The sequence below is a fragment of the Geotrypetes seraphini genome, chromosome 1, assembly GCF_902459505.1.
Source record: "Geotrypetes seraphini chromosome 1, aGeoSer1.1, whole genome shotgun sequence".
Lineage (NCBI taxonomy): Eukaryota > Metazoa > Chordata > Amphibia > Gymnophiona > Dermophiidae > Geotrypetes > Geotrypetes seraphini.
In genome coordinates, this window is record NC_047084.1 from 459186422 (window position 1) to 459210014 (window position 23593).

General features: G+C 45.5%; 1 protein-coding gene across 4 annotated transcripts in view; it reads left to right on the forward strand.

Moving 5' to 3' along the window:
• Positions 1–23593, forward strand: part of FLNA (filamin A) — a 233810-nt gene that overhangs the window by 191847 nt on the left and 18370 nt on the right. The window contains exons 24-32 of one of the 4 annotated variants that reach the window (XM_033922576.1): positions 587–749; positions 1218–1378; positions 1809–2103; positions 2226–2382; positions 3434–3623; positions 4944–4967; positions 7423–7670; positions 9167–9259; positions 13710–13812. In XM_033922576.1, the coding sequence (XP_033778467.1) occupies positions 587–749; positions 1218–1378; positions 1809–2103; positions 2226–2382; positions 3434–3623; positions 4944–4967; positions 7423–7670; positions 9167–9259; positions 13710–13812 (1434 nt within the window). The remainder of the gene's footprint in view (positions 1–586; positions 750–1217; positions 1379–1808; positions 2104–2225; positions 2383–3433; positions 3624–4943; positions 4968–7422; positions 7671–9166; positions 9260–13709; positions 13813–23593) is intronic. The other 3 variants (XM_033922594.1, XM_033922585.1, XM_033922603.1) reach the window with 3 other exon arrangements.

A 23593-nucleotide genomic window follows, 5' to 3' on the forward strand; every position in this document is an offset into this window, starting at 1 on the left:
TGACAAGATGGAAAAAAATCTACTTGCACAGCTGTTGACCCCTGAGGCAAGCCACACTTTGGCAATATACACCATCAGGCCATGAAATCTTCACACAATCAAGATACTTATACGTTTTGAATTGAAATAAAACATCCTTCTGGAGTCTGGTCTTGGGTATTCCTAGTAGTCACTGCTGTTGTTTTTTTACTTAATACTCTTACTGTCCACTGTGCAAAAGTACACAGTACAGCAATGTGTGTTTTCCCAACATTTGATCATATGGCTTTAGTCAGTGTTGTCATAAAATGCTAATATAGGTGTCTGCAAGTTCTTGCACATCCATTCTTTGAACTGGTAAGAATTAATGCAAAAACTCTTACAAAACATACCCACAGATAGTGCTATACCATTGCATATCTGCAAAATTACCCTCCAATATACCCATACCGTCCTTGAAATCAGAATAGAGGAAGTAAATCTTAAACGAGAACCAGGAGACTTGCTTACATTATAGAATTTTAACATATGTGGTTTGTTGGCTTAACTCTTCACACACTATATTTCCAGTCATGTCAGTGGGTCCTCATACTCCATATTTTGATAGGCATCCATTCTGTTGATGTGACCTATGATGGCAGCCCAGTCCCTAAGAGCCCATTCCGTGTTCCTGTGACAGAAGGTTGTGACCCCACCCGGGTCAGAGTTCATGGACCTGGAATACAAAGTGGTACTACCAACAAACCAAACAAATTTACTGTGGAGACCAGGTAAGGATGGCCGAGTATGACTTGCTCTTTCTTACAGAATTGTCGATTGGCAACCTCTTAGGAAACAATAACAGCATCTTGGAAATAGGGTCTGACATTTTTGGCCTACCCGTCTTGCATAGTCAAAAGGGAGACAGCTGCATGCTTTGGGAGGTGCAGTTTACTGCACTGAGAAGTAATCCGTCAAGACAGATTGTTCCTTGAGCAGTAGCTCTTGACTCAGGCCTCTGAACACCTAGTCACTTTTTTTGTATACAGTGGAGATACTAAAAACCTGACTGGCTAAGTGTCTTGAGGTCTGGATTGAGAACTGCTCTAAAGTAACAGGAACAGACTAGTCTCCCCCCTCCCCCAATACTGTGGTGCTGGTCACAGCTGTAGTATTCAAGAATTTGTGTATTGAAGGAATTGCTTTGAGTTCAGATTGTTGGGACATCTTGACTGTTTAATTTATTCCTCTTGTCCTAGGGGAGCTGGTACAGGAGGCCTAGGCCTGGCTGTTGAAGGCCCTTCAGAAGCCAAGATGTCCTGTATGGATAACAAAGATGGCAGCTGTTCTGTGGAATACGTTCCTTATGAGCCCGGAACATACAACCTCAATGTCACTTATGGTGGCCACCAAGTGCCAGGTGAGTAGCTTTTTTCAGTGCTGCTGGATTATGCTTGACACTTATTTTTGTTGGGGGAGGGGCAGCTTTGGTTGCAAATGCAGAACCCAGGCACACAGTTGCTTTATAGACATGGACTTATAGCATGTGTGGAACAAGTCACATCATTAGAGGCCACGTCTTGCCATCTTGAAGCAATTTGATGAAAGCAGCGTAAGAATTAAAGCAGCACAATACATCATAGCTCATGCTTGCTGCTTTATAATGAAAGCTACATGCGTGTCCATATCATGTTGCATGTTGTAGATGGTTTCTCACAAGGAAATGTCCTAGGGTCATTAGGGTGGGCAGACTAGATGGGCCGTGGCCCTTATCTGCCGTCTATTTCTATGTTTCTATGTTTAGTGTATTAGTTCATAGTAGAATTGTCATTCGTTTCCTTTTCCTGCAGGAAGTCCTTTCAAAGTTCCTGTTCATGATGTTGTTGACTGCTCCAAGGTCAAGTGCTCTGGCCCTGGCCTGACTCCAGGGGTTGTGCGAGCCAATGTCCCCCAGTCCTTCAGCGTGGATACCAGTAAGGCTGGTGTGGCACCTTTGCAAGTCAAAGTCCAGGGACCCAAGGGTGTAGTGGAGCCAGTGGAAGTGGTAGACAATGGAGATGGGGTTCAGACTGTGAACTATGTGCCTACCAGGGAAGGGCCCTACAATATCTCTGTGCTTTATGGTGATGAAGAGGTACCAAGAAGGTAACTTTAACGCTTCAGATTAGGGGGAGAGGGGAAAGTACTGACTTTCATAGGCACAAGTTTGGCTGTACTCTACTTGGACACAAATGTGAAATTAAAAATGTTTTCTATCTCTTTAAAAGTCCATTTAAGGTCAAAGTTCTCCCAACTCATGATGCCAGCAAGGTGAAAGCTAGTGGTCCAGGTCTGAACACTACTGGAGTGCCTGCCAGCCTGCCTGTTGAGTTCACCATTGATGCCAAGGATGCAGGAGAAGGGCTGCTGGCTGTCCAGATCACGGTAAAAGAATGATGGTCTTCAACATTTTACCTCTTACCCTCTCCCCCATGAAAAAATATCCTCACAGATCGCCTACCAACTTTAACCCTATAGTCATTTGAAGAAATCCATCAAATGTGACTTGAGCCCAACCTGCCAGCTAGGTTCCTTTGGGCAAGTATTCTAGCCTGTAAGCTATTCCCTAGTACAGTCATTCAATCCCAGTCTGCCAACAGGTTAGGTTTTCAGGATATCCCTAACAAAATTGCATGAGGTGCATGCTCATTAGTTCAATTTTGCAAATTTCTCAATGCATATTAGAAAATCTGGGAAATATGACCTTTTGGGCAGCCCTCAAGGATTGGGAATAGATATCAAGGCCCTAATGTATCTAGAGACAGACCTTGTACAGGTCTAAACTGCTTTCAGACCAGTACCAGTATATCCAGTCACACAGGACCGAGTTTAATCCCTTTTTGCTGTTCACTGTAATTTCTTAACACTGCCTAACTAAGACTGACTTCAACTGGTGATTGGATGTTCTAGTACATATCTCAACAGATTAATGTTTAGCAGTGAGATCATCTTGATAGGTCTGCTTGTTTGCACTTCAGTGATTTCTGGAAAATTCTGGGACTCGTGGTGCTGATTCTGTATGATGTACCTTAATCCAGAACAGGTTTGGGGTTTTTTTCTGACAAATCACAAAATCCACTTTCTAAGGGCAAATTTTACTGTCAGCCAAGATGGAGAGATTAAAGCCTCCCATCTGCCAGGGATTGCAGAACGTTGCAGAGGTCAGAAGGTCCCTTAAGAGTAGTCTGTTTACAAATTAAGGTATTCCTTATTTCACAACAGAAGTTGGTTTTCCCTTTTGAAAATAAAGGGAGGAGGGAATTTTCTGGAACAAAAAAAAGTTTGTACTAAAGCAGGTGTGATTGGCAACACAGCCAAAATACTTGGCTGGTCAAATTTTGTGAAGTTCAGAGTACTTCCAAAATCTTCTACCTTTTAAGAACCTCAAACTTGTTTTAAATGATGTTTCCCCATTCTCTGTTCCTTCCATGCCCAGGACCCAGAAGGCAAACCCAAAAAAGCTACAATCCGTGACAACCAGGATGGTACCTACACTGTGTCCTATGTGCCAGATACAACTGGCCGCTACACAATCCTCATCAAATATGGTGGCGATGAGATCCCCTACTCACCTTATCGCATCCGTGCCCTGCCTACTGGTGATGCCAGCAAGTGTACAGTAACAGGTGCGGCAAGGGTTCATGACCTGCAATTAAGCTTATAACTTATGTTTGAAGGCGAGGTCTCACAAAACGTTCTAAATGCTCCAAGTTTTCTTATACAAAGGTTTTGTGTAAAGACTTAACTCGGTCCATCTAGAGATAATTGTCTACCCTCTTAGAGCCTCAATGGTAATTGAATGCCCCGATCATAGTGCCCAAATGAGCATAACTGCTGGATTAAGTTAATTGCCTTACCTTCTAAAAGGAACAAAGCAATATACAACTCGCAAACAAAAGATAAAACCATAAAATTCAAATAGAGAATATGAAGGCAGCCCATTAGATTTTATCTAATCTCTCCTCTAATGCACTCCTTTTTAGATCCTTTTGCTTGTCCCAAGCTTTCTTGAATTCTGAAAGTCTTAAAGCTCATTGGTTGACCAACATAGTAACATTAAATAGCAAGTACAGTAAAACGCCGATTATTCGGACTAACCTCTGCAGAGAGCAGTCTGGATGATTGGACATTAGTTTTGTTTTGTTTTTAACAATTGTTGAAAATGTGTGTGTGAATATACTGTCGGCGGTGGCGCTTCCCCCCCCAACGAGAAAAGGCAGTGTTCCCCCCCCCTGCCTCTGAACAGACACCACCAACCCCCTCTCGGACCTAGAGGAAGGACTCCAGGCCTACCTTATTTCCCTGGTGATCTAGAGGCACACTGTAGCAGAGCGATTCCCACTCCCATGCTCTTTCAGCGACAAATAGCTGCCGAGACCCCTGAAGCAATCCAGATAATCAGCAATGAATCATAACAATGTTGTGTTGCTTGGCTGGAATGGCTCATGTGGATTTTTTTTTTTTATACTTATTGCTTTGGGATACCTTTGTGTAAGGTGAGGCAACTTAAGCTAATCCTTGGCAGCAGCAGTATGCCTATACATCTAGTACCATGCAGCTTTTCAAGCACTAGATAACTGCAGCTGCTTGGATATATTAATTTCTAAGATTTAATCACCTGGCGTGCATCATGGTAGCGTGGTGCTCTGGGTAGACTTAAGAAGACTGCCTTCCTAGCCACATCTCGCATCTGTAACCTAAGTACTTCTCTAGTCTAAAGTGGAATGTGAGGATGTATGCTTCCATTAAAAATTTGTGAGACCTTTCTTTCGACACTCATGGACACAAGTGCACTGCTCCCACACACTTGCTTATTTGACACACATTTCTATCTTTGCACACATTTACATGGAAATAACCCTCTCTCTTTTTTTTGTGCACCTTTTTATCTAGTTTTGTGAATGTCTCACTTTGATCTTTCCTTGCTCTTTGCCCTTTCACCTCAGTGTCAATTGGAGGTCACGGGCTAGGTAAGCTGCTTGCTATTGCTAGTTGAATTTTTATTTTTATTTTTTTGTAACTTTGATAGTTTAAGCTTGGGATGCTCACAGTTGCTTTCTCCATTTAATTAAACATTTCCCACAAGTAGATTTTCTGGCACTATGCATGTCTAAAGACAACTTCAAAACCAAGACGCTCTTGGTGTACAGTTAATAGTACTGAAATAATGTGGCTTCGGTATTCGTGGCAGCCATAGGCTACCTTGAATTGAGGAGGCCCCTTTTTCCTTCTGATACTAGGTTGTTGGGCACGTGTTCTTACAATTGCCTAAGGGGCTGATTCTATAATGGGCCTAACTTAATTGGCAAAACACCCTTAATAGCCTCCATTTGTTTGGTTTTAATTGGGTGATAGGATAGGCACCTATCGCATGACACTTACTGTTGCTTAATGCCTAAGTGGGTGTTTCTATGGATGCAGGAAGACGTTAAGCTTGATTCTCTAAAAACGTAGGCGTCTGAAATGTAGGCCTTTAAAACCCTTGCTTACATTTCAGGTGCCTAAGCTTTTACCTAGGTGCTGCTAACTGCGATGCTATAAACGGTGCCTAAGTGTTTGACACGTGGCTGGCGCCATTTCTCTAGGTGCTGTTTTATAGAATCAGCCCCTAAATACTACCCTGCAGGTGCAGAGTTTCCATTATCTTGATGGCTGACTTATTTTAAGCCAACTGAGATACATGCTGAAATGCTTGATATTTGCACAGTTATAACAGCTGTAAGCTACCCAAGTCCAAACAGTCAATGATAAGGAAGTCACAGCCATGCTGAGGTAGAAATGTTGACGGTTTTAGAATATTGCAGACATGGTTATGGGAACTTTGTCCTTCCTGATCAACTGCTTGCTAGTCTCCAGTTAGGGTGGGGGAAGTATGAGGAGTAAATTGGGGCAACTGCCTTTAGCTCTGAACCAAAGGTTCCCCCCCCCTTTAGTTTCTTACAGCTGAGTATCATCTTCCGTGAACAAATGCTCCCACAGATGGCTGGCCTCCCTTTCCCCCCACCCCCTGGGAAGGTGCAAAATGACTGCATGACTGGTAGTTTGGTGGGTCAAATCTTCCCTTCCCCCCCCCCACCTCCTCTGGGATTTAAGTTCCTTTGCCACAGTCCTTTGTAAACTACAGTTCTATTGAGGACATGAAGGTTTTTGGAGGTGGTATGAGATTTGAAGTCAAATTAAAAACTGGAGGCCTTCAGAATCACCTTATTTGGTAATGATTGAGCCTTGGCCGGTTAAGGAAGGCTACCTCCATCAACAATCAGTGCTCAAGTTCTAACTATTAGAATTACTAATGTTGGGATCTAGCCCCTCTTGTCTTGGTACCCAAATCCTCTTGGCTGTAAGCTTTCCTTGGAGAGAAATTGGGGGGGTCTAACTTTTTTTTTTTTTTTTTAAGTAACAGCAGAGTCCAGAATTCTTGGGCAGCTGCTTTACATTACTGAAATATGGAGCCAAGTAGATGACTTTCAATTTGCACCCATTCTAACCAGGAATGGTACCACAAGGGTGGCTGATTCCAGCATTTCCATCTCCAGTTCTTAGAGAATAGAAATGGTTTGGGATGACCCTAGGGCTCATCCATAGCAGTCTGTAGTTGTGTAATGCTGTAGTTCTAAGATGAAGTGCTGCTACATCTTTTGACCTTTCCACGTTGCCCTTTTGACTGCCTGCAGTGCACTGCTTTGCTAGACTACCTATCAGGCATGGGATAGTTTTGTAATTGTAGCTCCCTGCACATATTTCCCCTCCCCTCTATGCTTCACTGAATTTGCCACCCTGTGTGTTCAGTGCGTTCTCAGTCTACCAGGAATGCTTGGAGCTCTCACACTATCCTACTAACTGGCTTCATTCACAAGGGAGTAAGCTTAGGAAGTAGTCCACCAAACTTGCTTAACTTGAGCTTTGGGCACCCTTTAAGCCAAGGAGACACAAGCAAGTGCAAAGCTTGGCACAAAAGCAGATGGTAATACTAGTCGGTGTTTGTATAACTTCATATATAGATCACTTTAGTGCTTGTCCTGTGGCAGTGAACACAAGCAGTGTTTCTCACTGACTGGTCCAACTATATGGCAGAAATAGCTTCTTCCATTTATCTCAAGTTTTTGAGAAAGGGATGTAGCAACTTGAGACTTGGTTTAGCCACTAGGAATGCTACACTTCAAATTCTGTTTCCGGGTTTGGGCACATCCCTAGTTCTGGCACTTAATGTGCTGATTTAGCTGGATAATGAGAAGGGGATTAGGATAACCTTCCTATGTACTGAGAACCCACTTCTCAAACGGGGAGACTGCAGCCTGTTAAAGTCACAGTAGGAGACCAGAGTTGAATGTGCTGATAGGACAAATCTTGGGTTCATGAGTTTCCCTTGCCATTTTCTTCCCCCCTCCCCCTTTGTTTTTAACTTCTTTATCTTGGCGGTCTCAGGCGCTGGCATCGGACCTACTATCCAGATTGGGGAGGAGACGGTTATCACAGTGGATGCCAAGGCAGCTGGCAAAGGCAAGGTGACTTGCAGTGTGTGCACACCTGATGGTACAGAGGTAGATGTGGATGTGGTGGAGAATGAGGATGGTACCTTCGACATCTTTTACACGGCCCCTCAGCCGGGCAAGTACGTCATCTGTGTCCGCTTTGGTGGGGAGCACATCCCCAACAGCCCCTTCCAAGTCATGGTAAGTGCTCACCAGTGATGGGTTAGGGTTTACTAGGTTGTACAAAACCCCAGGGGAAGGCTAACTTCCTGAAGTTGGTGTCCCCAGTACAACTAGACAGATACTACTCTACTCTTGCTTTTATTTCGAAAAGGCTCATCTGTCCAGTTTACCTGAAAGGGCTGAAAGTGTGGCTTTCAAGAGGGTCGTACTTAGATCATCCACTTTTTTCTCATTAAATTGTCTTTAAATTCTCTCTAGTGTTGGCCTTGGGCCTAGTAACAGAGATTGCTATGCAGCCTAGAACAAGTAGTTTGCAAGATGGCCAAATTTGTAAACACATAAGGATCATATTCCCAAATTGGCAAAAGGCATTCAGTGAGGATGGAGCCAACGTGTTCACCATGCAGTAGGTTTTATTTTATGCAAGTTTGTGTTCAATTATCCTCTCTGAACTTGCAATTAAACTGGTTTCTTAAAACCCAGTGAATATCAGGTCTGACGGTCACTGGTAAGAACAGGTATGAGCCTCCCACCCCCACCCCACCCATGCAATTCTGCTGCAACAGATTTTTCTTTTTCGTCAGCAGGTAGACCCGGTGACAGGGTCGGTGCCTGGCATCCTCAGTTTTGTAATGCAGCTATGACTCAATTCAAAAGAGTAAGAAGGGAGTCCATCCCCCTAAACTTTTTTATTTTTAGGAGGAGAATACTTAGAAAGCAACACAGTCTGTCAGCTCATTCTTTTACAGTGCCAAGCAGATTTGTAATAGCCATCATGCATTTTGAACAAAAAAAGTCTCTCAGCTTTCCCTGTTCCCTTGCTGCTGCTCTGAGAGGACCAGCAAATAACAGGGGTGGTGTGACAGGATGTATGACTGCCTTGCCTGCCCCTTAGAAAGGGATGGGAGGAAAGATTAATTTAACGTGGTGTCTTATATACTGCTAAATCTCCCAAAGGATTTGAAACGGTTTACAAAACAATTCAATTGACATAAGCAATGGCAAAATTTTAATCAAATACTTAGAATATATGCATTCTAATGTACTTTGACTCCTGCCCTTCTGTAGCATAAGAATTCAGGCTAGCAATTTATAGTACATATCTTGGACTTCATCCCTGACTTGAACTTGGTGGGCTTCTGTGCAAATTTGATTCTACAGCTTGGATAGGAAAAGATGTTTCAACAGTCTTTGAGGTGGTCATGACTTTGACAGAACTACTCCCCAGGTGTGTATTGGGTCTCCTGCCCTTAGACAAACTTCTGGCAGCATGCCATTTTCAGGAATTGACCCTTGATGCTAAATGTCTTCTGGTTTCCCCGTCAGTTTTTACTGGCAGAATTTTAATGAGTGACTTGTTTAAAATATGTTTCTAGACAGAGTTAACGTCAGCATACTGTCCATTGGGTCCCCTCTGACCCTGTCCCTTTGCAAATGTGATATTATTTAATCTGTCCAGATATTTAGATTTTTGTTCTAAACTTGTTTGCCCCTCCCCCTTCCCTACCACGCAGGCTCTGGATGGAGACCAAATGACCCCCCAGCAGATGGTACCTCAGCAACTAGCCCCATCTTATGCATACCCACCTGGCATACAGCAACCCTGGGTACACTCTGTTCAAATCTGTTAACTGTGTCTTTGTCTAAGTGAAAAGCTGTCCTGGAGCATTCTGGGGATGGATGAGCTGGGGAACCCTTGGAATTTCAGTGCAACTGCGCTTTACCTAATTGCATGCAATGTTTTGCCTTCTCTGCTTTTCTGTAACTATTTTTGGGAGGGGAAGAGTTTTTTTCTTGAGTAAAGAAGACGTAACAGGTATTTAGCAGTAGAAAAACTTTACTTTGACTTTGGAAAGAATCTTACCAATGTGAAAGACCTTTTTGCTAGTTAAAGGATGGTTTACCTAGAGCACAGGTGTTAGTCAGTCCTTGAGGGCCGGAATCCAGTCAGGTTTTCAGGATTTCCCCAATGAATATGCATGAGATCTATTTTTCATGCACTGCTTTCAATGCATATTCATTGGGGAAATCCTGAAAACCCAAGTGGATTCTGGCCCTCGAGGAGGGACTTTGACATCCCTGGCCTAGAGGCTAATTGCATGCTCCTATCTAAATTTCTACCACTTCAGTAGAAACTGTCCAAGTTCAGTGAAATTGTAGATGTGATTTGAGGAGATCCCCTCCCCCTCTCCCCCCACACACACCTAATATTCAAGGAGATTGACTTTTTGACACTTTGAAGTCTGCAGCATATTTGTTTTGCTATAATTTATACTCCACCAATACAAGTAAAGCCTTCTCTTGGCAGATTATAACTGTACAGAAAATATATTTTTATGTTGTAAGCTGTTTGCTTGAACTAATTAAAAGAAGCAGGTAGAAAAGCAACAGCTTAACAAGGCAATAACAGCAATCCTCCAGTCATTCCACCTAGAGGTAGAAAGGATGAAGACTATGGTCTTAATGACCATGTAGATAAGTCTTGGTAGTGCAATTTAGTCAGATGGACCTTGGTCCTCCAGCATCATCTAAGTCTGTAGCCCAAGTAAAAGTATCTACAGTTTTGCCTATTCCAATCTGTGCTATGGAAGGGCTTGTCTCATGAGCCCCATATTGGGCCCATGTAGCTATGCTGAGCATCTTAGTCATGAATTGGCTAAGGAAGTTTATCTTAATGGTGAACTTGGAGATTGGCTTCTGAAAGATTTAGGGCTAGTGAATATTAATCCTGCATGTGTATGGCTTAACTTGTGCATGAAGGAGCTGTAAGACTGCATGGACCAGGGGTGTCGACCTCAATCATGTTAAGGGGCCGCAATCTAAAACGCAGGTTAAATCGCAGGCCAGACCTTGCCCCACCTCCATAACACCATTTTTCCATTCATTTTTCATATATATACACAATATAATGTTATTAACACATAACATAACCACAAAATTAAACTACTCAAAGCATACAGTATGCTTCTCAACATTCATTCCTACCAGAACACAGATAACCCCTATGCAAATACGGGACCAAAAACTAAAAGTTGTATGGATTTTAGCTATGTACTTCGCTTAGAAGTACAGTTAAGCGATTAATCAAATTCTAAATAAAACTTGAACTTGATATACAAATGAAGCCCTAAGATTCAAGACTCTGTATGCAGTACAACCCCCAGAGAAAAAGAAACAAATGCATTTCTTCCTGAACAGTGCAAAATATAGACAGCAGATGTAAATTCTTAAAATTGACACAATTCAATCACTAAATTGAAAATAAAATCATTTCCCCTACCTTTGTTGTCTGGTTTTGTTTTTCAGACCTTCTTTTCCCAGTTTCTGGCTGCACTTCCTTCTGTCTGTGCTCTTAACTGTATATCCAGGGCCACCTTATCCATTTGCTGTTTATCTCCTTCACTTTCTGCCATACATCCATCTTTAGCTTTAACCTTTAACATTCAACTTTCTTCCATTTTTCTGTTTTCTTCTCAAAATCTATCTACTTTTCCATGTCTTTCCTTCCCATACCATCCCTTCCCATTATATTGTGGACCCAAAGTGGTGAACTGGGTTAGAAACTGGCTGTCAGACAGACGCCAGAGGATGGTGGTTAATGGAAGTTGCTCTGAGGAAGAAAGGTGAATAGTGGAGTCCCTCGGGGTTTGGTGCTGGGGGCTGATCCTGTTCAATGTGTTTGAGTGTTAGAAGGAAAAGTGTGCCTTTTTGTAGATGATACCAAGATTTGTAACCGAAGAGGAGTGGAAAATATGAAAAAGGCTCTGCGAAAGTTAGAGGAATGGTGTAACGCCTGGCAACTAAAATTCAATGCAAAGAAATGCAGAGTAATGCATTTGGGGATTAATAATCGGAAGGAACTGTATATGCTGGGAGGTGAGAAGCTGATATGCACGGACGGGGAGAGGGACCTTGGGGTGATAGTGTCTGAAGATCTAAAGGCAAAAAAACAGTGTGACAAGGCAGTGGCTGCTGTCAGGAGGATGCTAGGCTGTATAAAGAGAGGCGTAGCCAGTAGAAGGAAGAAGGTATTGATGCCCCTGTACAGGTCATTGGTGAGGCCCCACTTGGAGTATTGTGTTCAGTTTTGGAGACCTTATCTGGCGAAGGATGTAAGAAGACTTGAAGTGGTCCAGAGGAGGGCGACGAAAATGATAGGAGGCTTGTGCCAGAAGACATATGAGGGAAGACTGGAATCCCTGAATATGTATACCCTAGAGGAAAGGAGGGAAAGGGGAGATATGATTCAGACATTCAAATACTTGAAGGGTATTAACGTAGAACAAAATCTTTTCCAGAGAAAGGAAAATGGTAAAACCAGAGGACATAAATTGAGGTTGAGGGGTGGTAGATTCAAGAGCAATGTTAGGAAATTCTACTTTACGGAGAGGGTGGTGGATGCCTGGAATGCGCTCCCGAGAGAGGTTGTGGAGAGGAAAACGGTGACCGAGTTCAAAGAAGCATAGGATGAACACAGAGGATCTAGAATCAGAAAATAATATTAAATATTGAAATAAGGCCAGTACTGGACAAACTTGCACGGTCTGTGTCTGTATATGGCCGCTTGGGGGAGGATGGGCTGGGAGGGTTTAGATGGGATGGAGTAGGTTTTACTGGAGATTTTGGCAGTTGGAACCCAAGCACAGTACCGGATAGAGCTTTGGATTCTTGCCCAGAAATAGCTAAGAAGAAAAAATTAAAAAAATTTAAATTGAATCAGGTTGGGCAGACTGAATGGACCATTCGGGTCTTTTATCTGCCGTCATCTACTATGTTATGTTACTATCTATCCATGTGTACCATCTCCTCCCTCTTTCTTCTCCCCTATTCCTATCTATCCATTAGAAGTATTTCTTCTTATCTCTTCCCTGCTGCACCCATTGCTGTGCACCATCTCCTCCCTTTGTCTTCCTGTCTTCCCCCACCTTCATATGGTCTGGCATATTTCTCCTCTCCTTCCCATAGCCTGGAATCTCTCTCCTCTCCCATGGTCTGGTATCTCTGTCCTTCCCGAGGTCTAATATCTCTCCTTCTTTTCTCTCCTTTCTGCGGTCTGGCATCTCTCTCCCCTCCTTTCCTTCCGTTCCATGGCCTGGCATCTCTTTTTCGCTTTCTTTCACCGAGACACGAGCTGCCGCCCTCTGCTTTGTTCACAAACGTCTATGGCAGTGAGAAAGAGGGAGCCAGCCAGAAGATAAAACACCCGGGGGCAGCAATGAGGAAAATGCCGCATCACATCGTGGGCTGTGGTATAGAAAAAACTAATATACATTCTGGGATTTGTTTATGAATTCTCCAGGTACAATGCACTTCCTATGAATAGCATAAGCATGGGAGCTGATTGAGCAATTAGTGCAGTTGAAGTCAAGCAGGGCTGCAATATTTTGAATGCTTTTGCTTTGCTTTGCAGTTCACGAAATCTAAACCTCTACGTTTTGTAATGCATTACCCTGAGTAGTGATATGCATATCCCCTAAATTCCAGGGCTGTCCTTCTCCCTCTCCACCTTCCATGACCTGGAATGCATCAGGACACTTTTCCAGGGGGTCTCATCAAGTATCTTTTACCCTACCAACTCCCTTTCTATCTCATCCCCCATCAAGTGTCCCCTGTCTGAATCTAAAGGGGGTTACTGCATTCCATCTTCTGCTGCCTGCTTATGGTTCCATGTGTTTACTTAATCTTTGCCATTTTGACTCCCCCTTCAACTTACATGTTCATCAAAGAAGACCCTTCCTTCTGTCCAATATTGTCTGTTCTCTCTTCAATTATGTCAGTGGGCTGTTATATTGTCTGGACTTTGTCAGCTTCATGTTTCATGGGCATTCTCTTGTGGGCTGTATTGTCTCCCTTAGTTTTCACATGGGGGGGCGGAGGTTGGAGGGATTGTATGTCTCGTGTGAAAAGCATGTTGACCATCACTTCATCTGCCATATTTGTGGGGTTGTTTGTTTGTTTTGGGTTTTTTTTTGTTTTTTTTGGGGGGGTTATAGATTAACTTTCCCTCCCCAAATTGAATCTTCTGCTGTTCATTCTCAAACTCTTTTCTGTTGTCAGGTGACAGACCGTCCCCTCATGGGTGTGAATGGGCTGGATGTGGCTGGGCTGAGGCCCTTTGACCTGGTCATTCCCTTTACCATCAAGAAAGGAGAAATTACAGGTGACTGAACTGAGCGCTACAATTGGTCTGACAGCACTGAAAATCCAAATGTATAGTCTGAGGGCCTCAAGGGCTCACTGCCCAACAAATGTCAGCAAGGCTTCACCACATGGGAAAAGGAGGAGTAGCTGGGTATTGGTATTTTGGGGGGGTTCTCATATGCTTATTTACTCCTTGATTCTTTACTATCCTGTGTAAAATAATTGAGCTATTTGAACTGTTTATGCATGAGCATGCTTATTTTTGCTAGTATGGTGTGCTAGTAATAGCCATGCTGATGGCAGTAAAGCCATGCGGCCTATTTGGTATCCATCAAAACCAACTGCTCAGCGGTACAATCCCTCTCTCAGATCTCTGCATTAATGCAGTTGGTCTCCACCTGTACCGGAAGGCTGTTTCCCTGCATCACCACTTTCTGTGAAGATTTCCTTGGGATTAGTCCCAAGTCTATCCCTTATAAACTCTTTCTATGACATCTTGTTTTTCTGGAGCTTTTTCACCAAGATGTCCGCTTCATGTTCATTTGTACCACAGCTGCAATGTCTACGGTCTTCTCTGCTGCCTTTTTTTCTGAATTCAAGTCCTCCCAAGTTAGGCCTTGTCCCTTAAACCTTAACCAGCCTGAGGTTTGGTTGTCGAGTAATACCCCTGTAGAACAAATGCTAAGCTAACTAGGAGGAGTGGGGATTTGGGGAGAAAATAAACAGCAGCCAACAGAGAAACAAAAGTAAATCTTAAATGGATAGTATTTATTTCTACTGCCTTGAGCACTAACTATTCAGAAGAGACTACACTTCTCCCTCCGTATTTGTGGTTTCAGCATTCGATTTTGATTATTCGCGGTTTTTAGCTTGCCGGCTTCTCCCACCAAATTACATCAGCTTGCATAGAGAAATCGCCGATTCCCAGCAGTTTCTTCACCGTGTTTTGCCTCTCCTTCAGGAACAGGCCAGGTCTCCCACCATGTTATTCGCGGTTTCACCATATTCACGATGGTTTTTAATAGAAAACAGCGAATAACATATGAAAAAATTATTTGTGGTTTTTCTGTATTCGCGGTTCTGTTAATCCCCTATCACAGCGAATAGGGAGGGAGAAGTGTAGTAGGTGATCTCTAAACACACCACATCATATCCTATAGGCAAATTTCTGGACTAAATCTTTGAAACCATTGCAGAACATAGGGCCCGATTCAGTAACCTGTCTGATCCGTGGCCAGCCAACCAATTCACAACAGGACAATATTCTAATGGGGGCGATCGGAGGAACGCTCGCTACTGAACAATCCCGATGCATGCGCAGACCATCTTCATTGCCTGTAGATCGTCTGTGCATGCTCTCCGCTGGAACAAGAGAAAAGTAGAGATAAGTGCCGGCACACTGCTTAACTTCAGGGGCTCAAACAATCGGGGCACATTTAAGTAGTGAAATTGCAAACCCTATGGCCTCCGTAAAATGCTTTTAAGGCAGAAAGCCTTATGGAATGGCCTCTTCTTCACTGAGGGGGGGCTGCGGAAGAGAAGTTCACGGCCTGTGCCCAGCGGGACGTCAGGCTGAAAGACCCAAATAAGTCTGTGCCACCCCCGACTCTCCTGCTCTCTGCTGCCCTTCCGCACAGTGCAGCCCTGCTTTAAACCCGCAGGTTAAAATCACGGGCTCGCACTGCGGGAAAGGGCGGCAAAGGGAAAGGGAGTCGGGGCAGCAAGAGCAGGGCTCTTGAAGGGAAGTGCAGCAATGTATCCCTGTTCGAGCAGAGAGCTGGGGGCTTTTTTGATGGTTTGAAGGGCTGTAGGGCTGGGATTTCAGGTCGAGGACAGTCGGAAAGGACGTGAGCGACTGGTCCCCAGTAGTTGCTTCTATTGATCGGCCAGCCCAGTTGGTGTCCCAGATTTGTTTAGTGAATCGCTGCCTGCCTACTTTGCATGCCATTTCCCCTCATTTGCATGATCGGATCAGAGGATGATCGGAATAGAGGTTAGTGAATTGGGTCAGAGGAAAATCGGGTTGGTACATGATCGCAAACACGATCTGTGGGCTTAATGAATCTAGCCCATATATTCTAACCCAGAACACTAACTTTTTGATGATTTGAGTTAAGAGGTGTTTAACACCTTGAGGCCTGACTTGCAACCTCCCAGCTGCCAGGAACTTTAGGACACCTACAGAAGTCACTTAAACATTCGCAACAGAGTGAGAGAGATGCACTGAATAGGATCAGTAAGATCGCACAAGTCTGCACTGATCTGATTTTTGGACGATTTTAAGAGCTATTGATGCACTAAAAATTTTGTATGCAAATGATTTATACAGAGGTTCGTCATAAACCCCATCTCTCCTGACCTACTGATTGCTGTGAAAGCGACTTTCACACATGCTCAGAGCCGGCAGGGGAAGCCTCCTGCCACTCAGCTTTCTAGGGCAGGAAACCTTCTTTTTCTGTATTGCCTGGTAGACCGGTATAGTTCCTTTACAGATGGGTATTATACCTCACTACCACCAGCAGGTGGAGACTGAGATCAAACTTGAATATCGGTATAGCTTCCCCTCTACTAATCCAGTCTTCCTCAGTCGCCAGTAGCAGGTGGTAAGGCTAATTTCGGCTTTCCTCATAGCACTGTTGGAACTTTGTTTTTGGACTCCTGGTTCCCCTTTTCTGCCGGATAGAGCTTGGACGGGTCCTGTTTGGGGATCTGGCCGACCTAAGGGGTGTTAAACCCGGCGGGTCTTGTGCTGGGTCCCTCTTCCCACCTTCCTCCACCTCCCCAAATTTTTGTAGAGGTGCCTCAGCAGGCGGCCTGGCCCCCTGGTTGGTCAGCCCTCCAGCTCTGAGAACCGTGGAGTCGGTTCTGATTTTAAAAAAATAATAATAATAATCCTGAGTTGTCGGTCTACAGGGCTCATTTCCCTGTAAAACTGCCTGTGTATTTGTGTTTTTCTCAATTAGCTAGCCCTTTTTTTTTTTCAGCCAGGGCATTTTAAAGGGAAAAAGTGCTCATTGTGATCCATATGCAAGCATTGTGTAGGCTGGAGCAGTGGAGCAGCCTCATTCGCAGTGGATGCCGACAGCCAGGGCGCCCCGCTGATGGTGCCTTGCGAGGAAGCCCAGGATTCCCCCAATGCCCACGGTCTGGGAGAAAGGATTCACTTACTGCCGGTCCAGCTGGGGATTCCCTTTTCGTGTCGGTCAGTTCCTCGGCCTCAGCGTCAGGAAAGTCCCCAGGCTTTTCAGATGCGGAAGGCCACAGGAACTCCAATTTTGACAGTTTCAGGTCCATTTTCGGCGGGAACCTCCTCCTTCCTCTGTTACCTCAAGTGACCTTCTCCCTGTTCTGGAAATATAGGGGAAGGTATGACAGGGTCCCCTGCTGGAGCAGGGAGTTCCTTGGGGCCGTTGGAGCTCTTTCCCCCTAAATTTATATTAGCACTTTGTAAATCTTATGTGCTGGTGGCAGGAGGTTCCGTGTCCACTCCGGGGGTTTGGCGTGGGGGGAGGAGTTTACCCTTGACGTCTTTTCCGGTGCGGCCCCACACAGCGGTGGTTTTGCCCCCCCCTCTACTCCTCTCTCATCCAAATGCCCGAGGGTATCTGGGGATGAGGATTTTTTTACCTAGAGGGCAAGATGTTGATGAGAACCTGGAACCTTTGGGAGAATTCCATGATCCTCTTGGGGGATTGGCTTCTGCCAGTGAGGGGTTCAAGCACCACCCAGATGGTAAAGATGCGTCTTGGGCGCATTTTTCAGTGAGACAAGCCTCGTGAGTTAATTCTGCAGGTCTCTTTGGTTTTGCACTTTGAGGACACTGTCAGAACCCCCTGTATGGTGGACCCCTTGCATAAGGGGATCCGCTCTGCTTCCTGCTCTTTTCCTTTGCATCAGGATATTCAGGATATGCTTGCACAGTGGCAGGTGCCAGAAGCCTCTTTTCATTTTGCGCACTCCAAGGCCCGCTTGTATCCCATTCCTGAAGGGGATAGGGACACTTGAAAGTCACCTGTAGTGGACGCGGTGGTCTCTGCCATTTCTAAGAGGCATACCGTGCCTGTTGAGGGTGGTGCGGCCTTGAAGGACCCTGAAGAGCATAAGTTGGAGTCCCTCAAACAGTTTTGATGTGACAGCTCTGTCGGTCCAGGTGGCGATGTGTGGCGGGCTAGTGACTCGGGTGTGTTTTCGTTGGGCCCAGCATGTACTTGACAGTAAATCTGAGACTTGGGACTTACTAAAGCAAAAAGTTGCCAAAATTGAATTGAGTGCTTCTTATCTCTCGGATGCCATGTATGATCTCTTGCGAGCTTCTGACAAGCCTTTGGCCTTTGGAGTAGCAGCACGCCGTACCTTGGGGCTTCGCGCTTGGTCGGCTTCGGCGTCCAAAGTTAAGTTGACAAAGTTTCCTTTTAAAGGATCTTTCTTGTTTGATGAGGACCTGGACAGGTTGGTTCAGACTCTCACTGATTCCAGAATGCCTCGCTTGCCTGAGGATAGGCCTAGGCCTCAGGCTTGAGGTAATGTTGCTCGTGGGTGTGATTTCTGCCACTTCTGCTCTGGTAGAGGGGCTGCCTCTTCTCCATCTTCTGGGCTCTCTAGAAGCAGATTCTTCCAGCACATGCAGTCTTTTCTTGGGGCCCACCGGGGGGCTGGTAGTGCCCCTTCCGGCCTCCCTTGCCGCCTGTCCTGCCCAATGACTCCTTGCTGGTGCCCGTCTTGGTTCCGGTGGGCACCTGGCTGTGGGATTTTTATCCAAAGTGGGCAGACATCACGTCCAATCAGTGGGTTCTGGAGGTGATTCGGGATGGCTATGCTCTGGAGTTCACCCGTTCCTTGCCACACTGGTTTCTCACTTCTCCCTTGCAGAGTGTAGTGGAAGCAGCAGGCCTTTCGCCAGACCCTTCAAAGATTGTTCTATCGCCATGTGGTGGTTCCAGTTCCCCCGCAGGAGTGGGGCACAGGTTGGTACTCTATTTACTTTGTGGTGCCCATCCTGGATTTGAAGGGGGTCAACAGGGATCTTTATGTGCCTTCCTTCTGCATGGAAACTCTGCGGTCTGTGATTCTGGCGGTTCGGCCGGGGGAGGATCTGTCCGAGTCCTACTTGCACATTCTCATTCGGGCCTCTCATTATTGCTTCCTGCGCTTTGCGATATTTGGGCATCATTATCAGTTCCCTTTTGTCTGGCCACAGCTCTATGGACGTTCATCAAGGTGATGATGGTGTTGTGGCGGCGTTGCAAAAAGAGGGCATTCTTGTTCATCCCTACCAGGACGACTGGTTGTTTTGAGCCAAGTTGTTCCAGGAGAGCACGTGGACTTTCTGCTGTCGCTGGGATGGGTAGTCAACCTTGCTAAGAGCCAGTTGTCTCCATCTCGGCGCCTGGAATATCTAGGAGTGTTGTTCGACACCTCCTTGGGGAAGGTCTTCTTCCGGAGGCCCAGGTAAGCAACTTACAATCTCAGCTTCGCCTGATATCCTCGGGCGCAGGATTTCCTCCAAGTTGTGGGGGTCGATGGTGGCTTCCTTCGATGTAGTGATGTGGTTGCGAGCCTAAATGCGTCCTCTTCAGTATGCTCTTCTTCGGAGGTGGTCACCTTACAGGCACAGTCTGGATCATCCTGTTCCGGGCTTAGCTCGGGACAGTCTTCGTTAGTGGCTCCAGACCCCCTATCTTGTACAAGGGGTGAGTCATAATGCCGTTGTACAGGGCCATGGTGAGACCTCATCTGGAGTACTGTGTGCAATTCTGGAGGCCACATTACAGTAAAGATGTGCGCAGAATTGAATCGGTTCAGCGGACGGCCACCAGGATGATCTCGGGGCTCAAGGGTCTCTCGTACGAAGAGAGACTGAACAAATTGCAGCTCTACACTCTCGAGGAACGTAGGGAGAGGGGAGACATGATGGAAACATTTAAGTACCTCACGGGACGTGTCGAAGTGGAAGATATTTTCTTTCTCAAGGGACCCTCGGCCACAAGAGGGCACCCACTCAAACTCAGGGGCGTAAAATTTCATGGCGACACCAGAAAGTATTTCTTCACAAAGAGAGAGGTTGATCATTGGAACAAGCTTCCAGTGCAGGTGATCGAGGCAGACAGCGTGCCAGACTTTAAGAATAAATGGGATACCCATGTGGGATCCCTACGAGTGTCAAGATAAGGAAATTGGGTCATTAGGGCATAGACAGGGGGTGGGTAGAGTGGGCAGACTTGATGGGCTGTAGCCCTTTTCTGCCGTCATCTTCTATGTTTCTAACTGCAGTGGACGGTGCTGCTTACGGATGCCAGTCTTCTCGGTTGGGGAGCTCAGTGTCTAGGTCACTCGGCTCAGGGCACCTGGTCCATTCAGGAGGCTTCTTGGTTGTTCAGTGTCTTGGAGACCAGAGCCATCCATCTGGCGTTTCTAGCCTTCCAGCCCTTTCTGATGGGCAAGTCAGTTGGGGTTCTGTCAGACAATGCCACATTGGTGGCCTATGTCAGTCATAAGGGGGGGGGGCACCAGGAGCACTTTGGTGGCACAGGAGATGACTCTGCTCATGGTCTAGGCAGAGTCGTACCATCAAGAAATATCAGCATCCCACATAGCTGGTGTGGAGAATGTTCAAGCGGATTTCTAAGTCCCATGCTAGATCCTGGAGAATGGTGTCTAAGCCCTGTGGTCTTTCAGTTGCTAGTGCATCTTGGGGTCAGCCCCTCATGGACCTGATGGTCACAAGTGTAAATGCCAAAACACCTCGTTTCTTCAGTCATCGCAGAAACAGTCAGACCGAGGGTCTGGATGTTCTGGTTCAACCATGGCCAATGGAGGGGCAGTTGTATGTGTTCCCTCTGTGGCCATTAGTGGGCAGAGTTCTTCTATGCATACTTCGCCATCCAGGTCTCGTGGTTCTGGTGGCTCCGGATTGGCCTCGACCATGGTATGCGGATCTAGTGAGGCATCTGGTGGCGGATCTTCTTCCTCTGCCTCTCTTGGGTGACCTTCTGCCTCAGGGTCCCATTTCAATGTTCCCTTCTGTTTTACGGCTTGGTTCTTGAAAGGGTTCGCCTAGGTAAGGGGTATTCAGATAAAGTGATCTCAACTATCTTGGTGTCCCAGAGGTTTTCCACTTCTTGGGCTTATGTGAGGGTTTGGTGTTTATTTGAGGAGTGGTGTGATGTGTGTGGCGTGGTCTCTTTTTGCACTTCCCTGCCTAACATCTTAGAGTTCTTGCAGGATGGCCTGGACAGGGGACTGGCATGGTCTTCTCTCCGGGTTTAGCTGTCAGCCTTTCGTGGGTTGGTGAAAGGTCAGCGTTTGACTGCCATTCCTGATGTGTTTTGCTTCTTGCGGGTGGCCAGGTTGCTCAGGCCTCCCATGTGGCCCTCTGTTCCTTTTTGGGATCTGAATCTGGTTCTGTCAGTTCTAGTACGCCCTCCTTTTGAACCGATGGGTGACTGTTCTTTGAAGGACCTTACTCCTGAAGCAGTCTTCTTGGTGGCCATTACTTCAGCTCGACTTGTTTCTGAGCTGCAGGCTTTCTCTTGTAAGGCTCACTTCTTGGAGCTTTCTAGGGAGCGGGTTGTCTTGAGATCTGTTTCCTCCTTTCTGCCAAAAGTAGCTTCTCCTTTTCATGTCAATCAGGCAGTGGTCCTCCCAGTGTTGGGTAGCCGGGAAGGCTCTTCTGAGCAGAGACAGCTGCGCAAGTTGGATGTCAGTTGGGTCCTTTGCTCTTGGGTGCAGAGGACCCAGGAGATCAGGAAATCATATCATCTTTGTCTTTCTGGCAGATCCTCGTTAGGGGGATGGCGCTTCTAAGGTTACTATTGCATGCTGGATCAAGGAGACTATTGCTTCCGCTTATCTTCTGTAGAAGTCTGTTTCAGAATTTCTCAAGGCTTATTCCACTAGGGGTCAGACAGCTTCTTGTGCTAAGTCTTCTCTAGTGCCTCCAGTGGATATTTGCAAGGCTGCAGTATGGTCTTCTCTGCATTTCTTTGTCAGACACTACCGTGTTCAAGCGTGTCAGGACACAGTATTCGGTGAACGTGTTCTGGTGTCGGCCGTTCGGTAGTCCCACCCTTGATGGGTACTGCTTTGGTACGTCCTATCAGTAACAGAACTATACTGGTCTACCAGGATACAGAAGGAGAAATTAGGTTCTTACCTACTAATTTTCTTTGTTAGCCTGTAGACCGGTATAGATCCCCACCCTATCTGTCTTTGTGCGGTGATTGCGGGTTTTTGCTCACATGCAGATTTTTGAATTTTTCTGCAGGTTCTAGTATTTTTCTATGGCCGGGGAGAATTAGAACAGTGGCGATGGCTCAGCTAGCTTAGCTGGCGAGCTGTGGGGATGTTTCATTTTCCAGGATAAAGTTCTACACATGTCCCAGCAGTTGTTTGTAGATGTTTGTTGTTTTTCCACTCCTGTTTGGAGTGTATTTTACTATTTTCAGTTAAGAATTTTCCTAGGATCTGCTTGGCTATTTGGCAGACTGGATTAGTAGAGGGGAAGCTATACTGATATACAAGTTTGATCTCAGTCTCCACCTGCTGGTAGCAGTGAGGTATAATACCCAGCCATAAAGGAACTATGCCGGTCTACAGGCTAACAGAAAGAAAATTAGCAGGTAAGAACCGAATTTCTCCTTTTTAATTGTTTATAAATGGACAGATGTGAGTGTACACACGTACAATATCTCTCATTTCAACCCCTCTTGCTCTCTTCAGACAAAGGTACTGGTGGGGGGGGGGAGAAGAATGAGTTTGGGAGGACATCTGGTGGCAGGAGGGAGTGGGTATCCTTCCTGCCAATTTTTTCTTGCATAGAGGGGTCAGAATGACAGGAGGGGAGTAGACATATCTCCTGCCATTTTCCCTGCCCAGGGGGGAGGAGGGGTTGTTTGGTCCCTGGTGCCGGTTCGTTGCAGGATGTTGGGAAGGGCCATTGTTTGGGGGGGAGGCTAATGGTGCATCTGTGCCCATTTAAAAAAAAAAAAAAAAAAAGGGTTGGCATGTTATATTTTTCTATCAGTGAGACAGGTAAGTGGTCATAATCAGTTGTTTTTTTGGATCGCTAAAAGCAATCACTTTTTGGGTGGGTTTTGGGTTTTTTTGGGGGGGTGTTTTGTGCATTGGGATTCTATGTTAGAGCATCAGTCACTCTACTAGTTTACATGGCATTTCAATATTAATGAGCTTATTTGCATGGTCAGATCGGAGAATGAGCGGTGTGCCATCTTCTGCATTGGGTCAGCAAATGCAATTGTTGCTAAACCAGTCAAAACTGGTTTAGCGATCTGACTTTAGTGCATCTAGCTCTGCTTCACAAAGAAATTCCTCTTTTTGCCATAGATGAAGAAATTGTTGGGCCAAAACTAGTGTTAGAGCTAAAAACTCCACTGGGTCCTTTGAGAAACTCAGACAGTCTGAGCCCATGCTGATGCCTTTAGCTCTCATGGACCACTTGTGCAGAGATTTTGTCCCATTTGACTAGAACCACCTTCCTAGGGTTCTAAAATGCAGCAAAGGTTCTGAAGCTGAGAGCTATACACTGAGAAACTTGATTGGCCTTTATCTTGCTCTCTGTCTGGTCACCAAAGGTCACAGTAATGGACTTAACTTTTCTACTCTTTATTTCTCATGTTAGCTGACCCAGTTCTGATATCTCATCCAGGAAATAAACTAGGAACTCTATCAAAAGACAGCACAGAGCGCTGCTCCTGAGCCATCTTTCCCTAATTGATCAAAGTGCATGATATTTTATAGAACCATATGGAGAGGGTAGAAATGCCCAAAACAAGAGCTTTAGA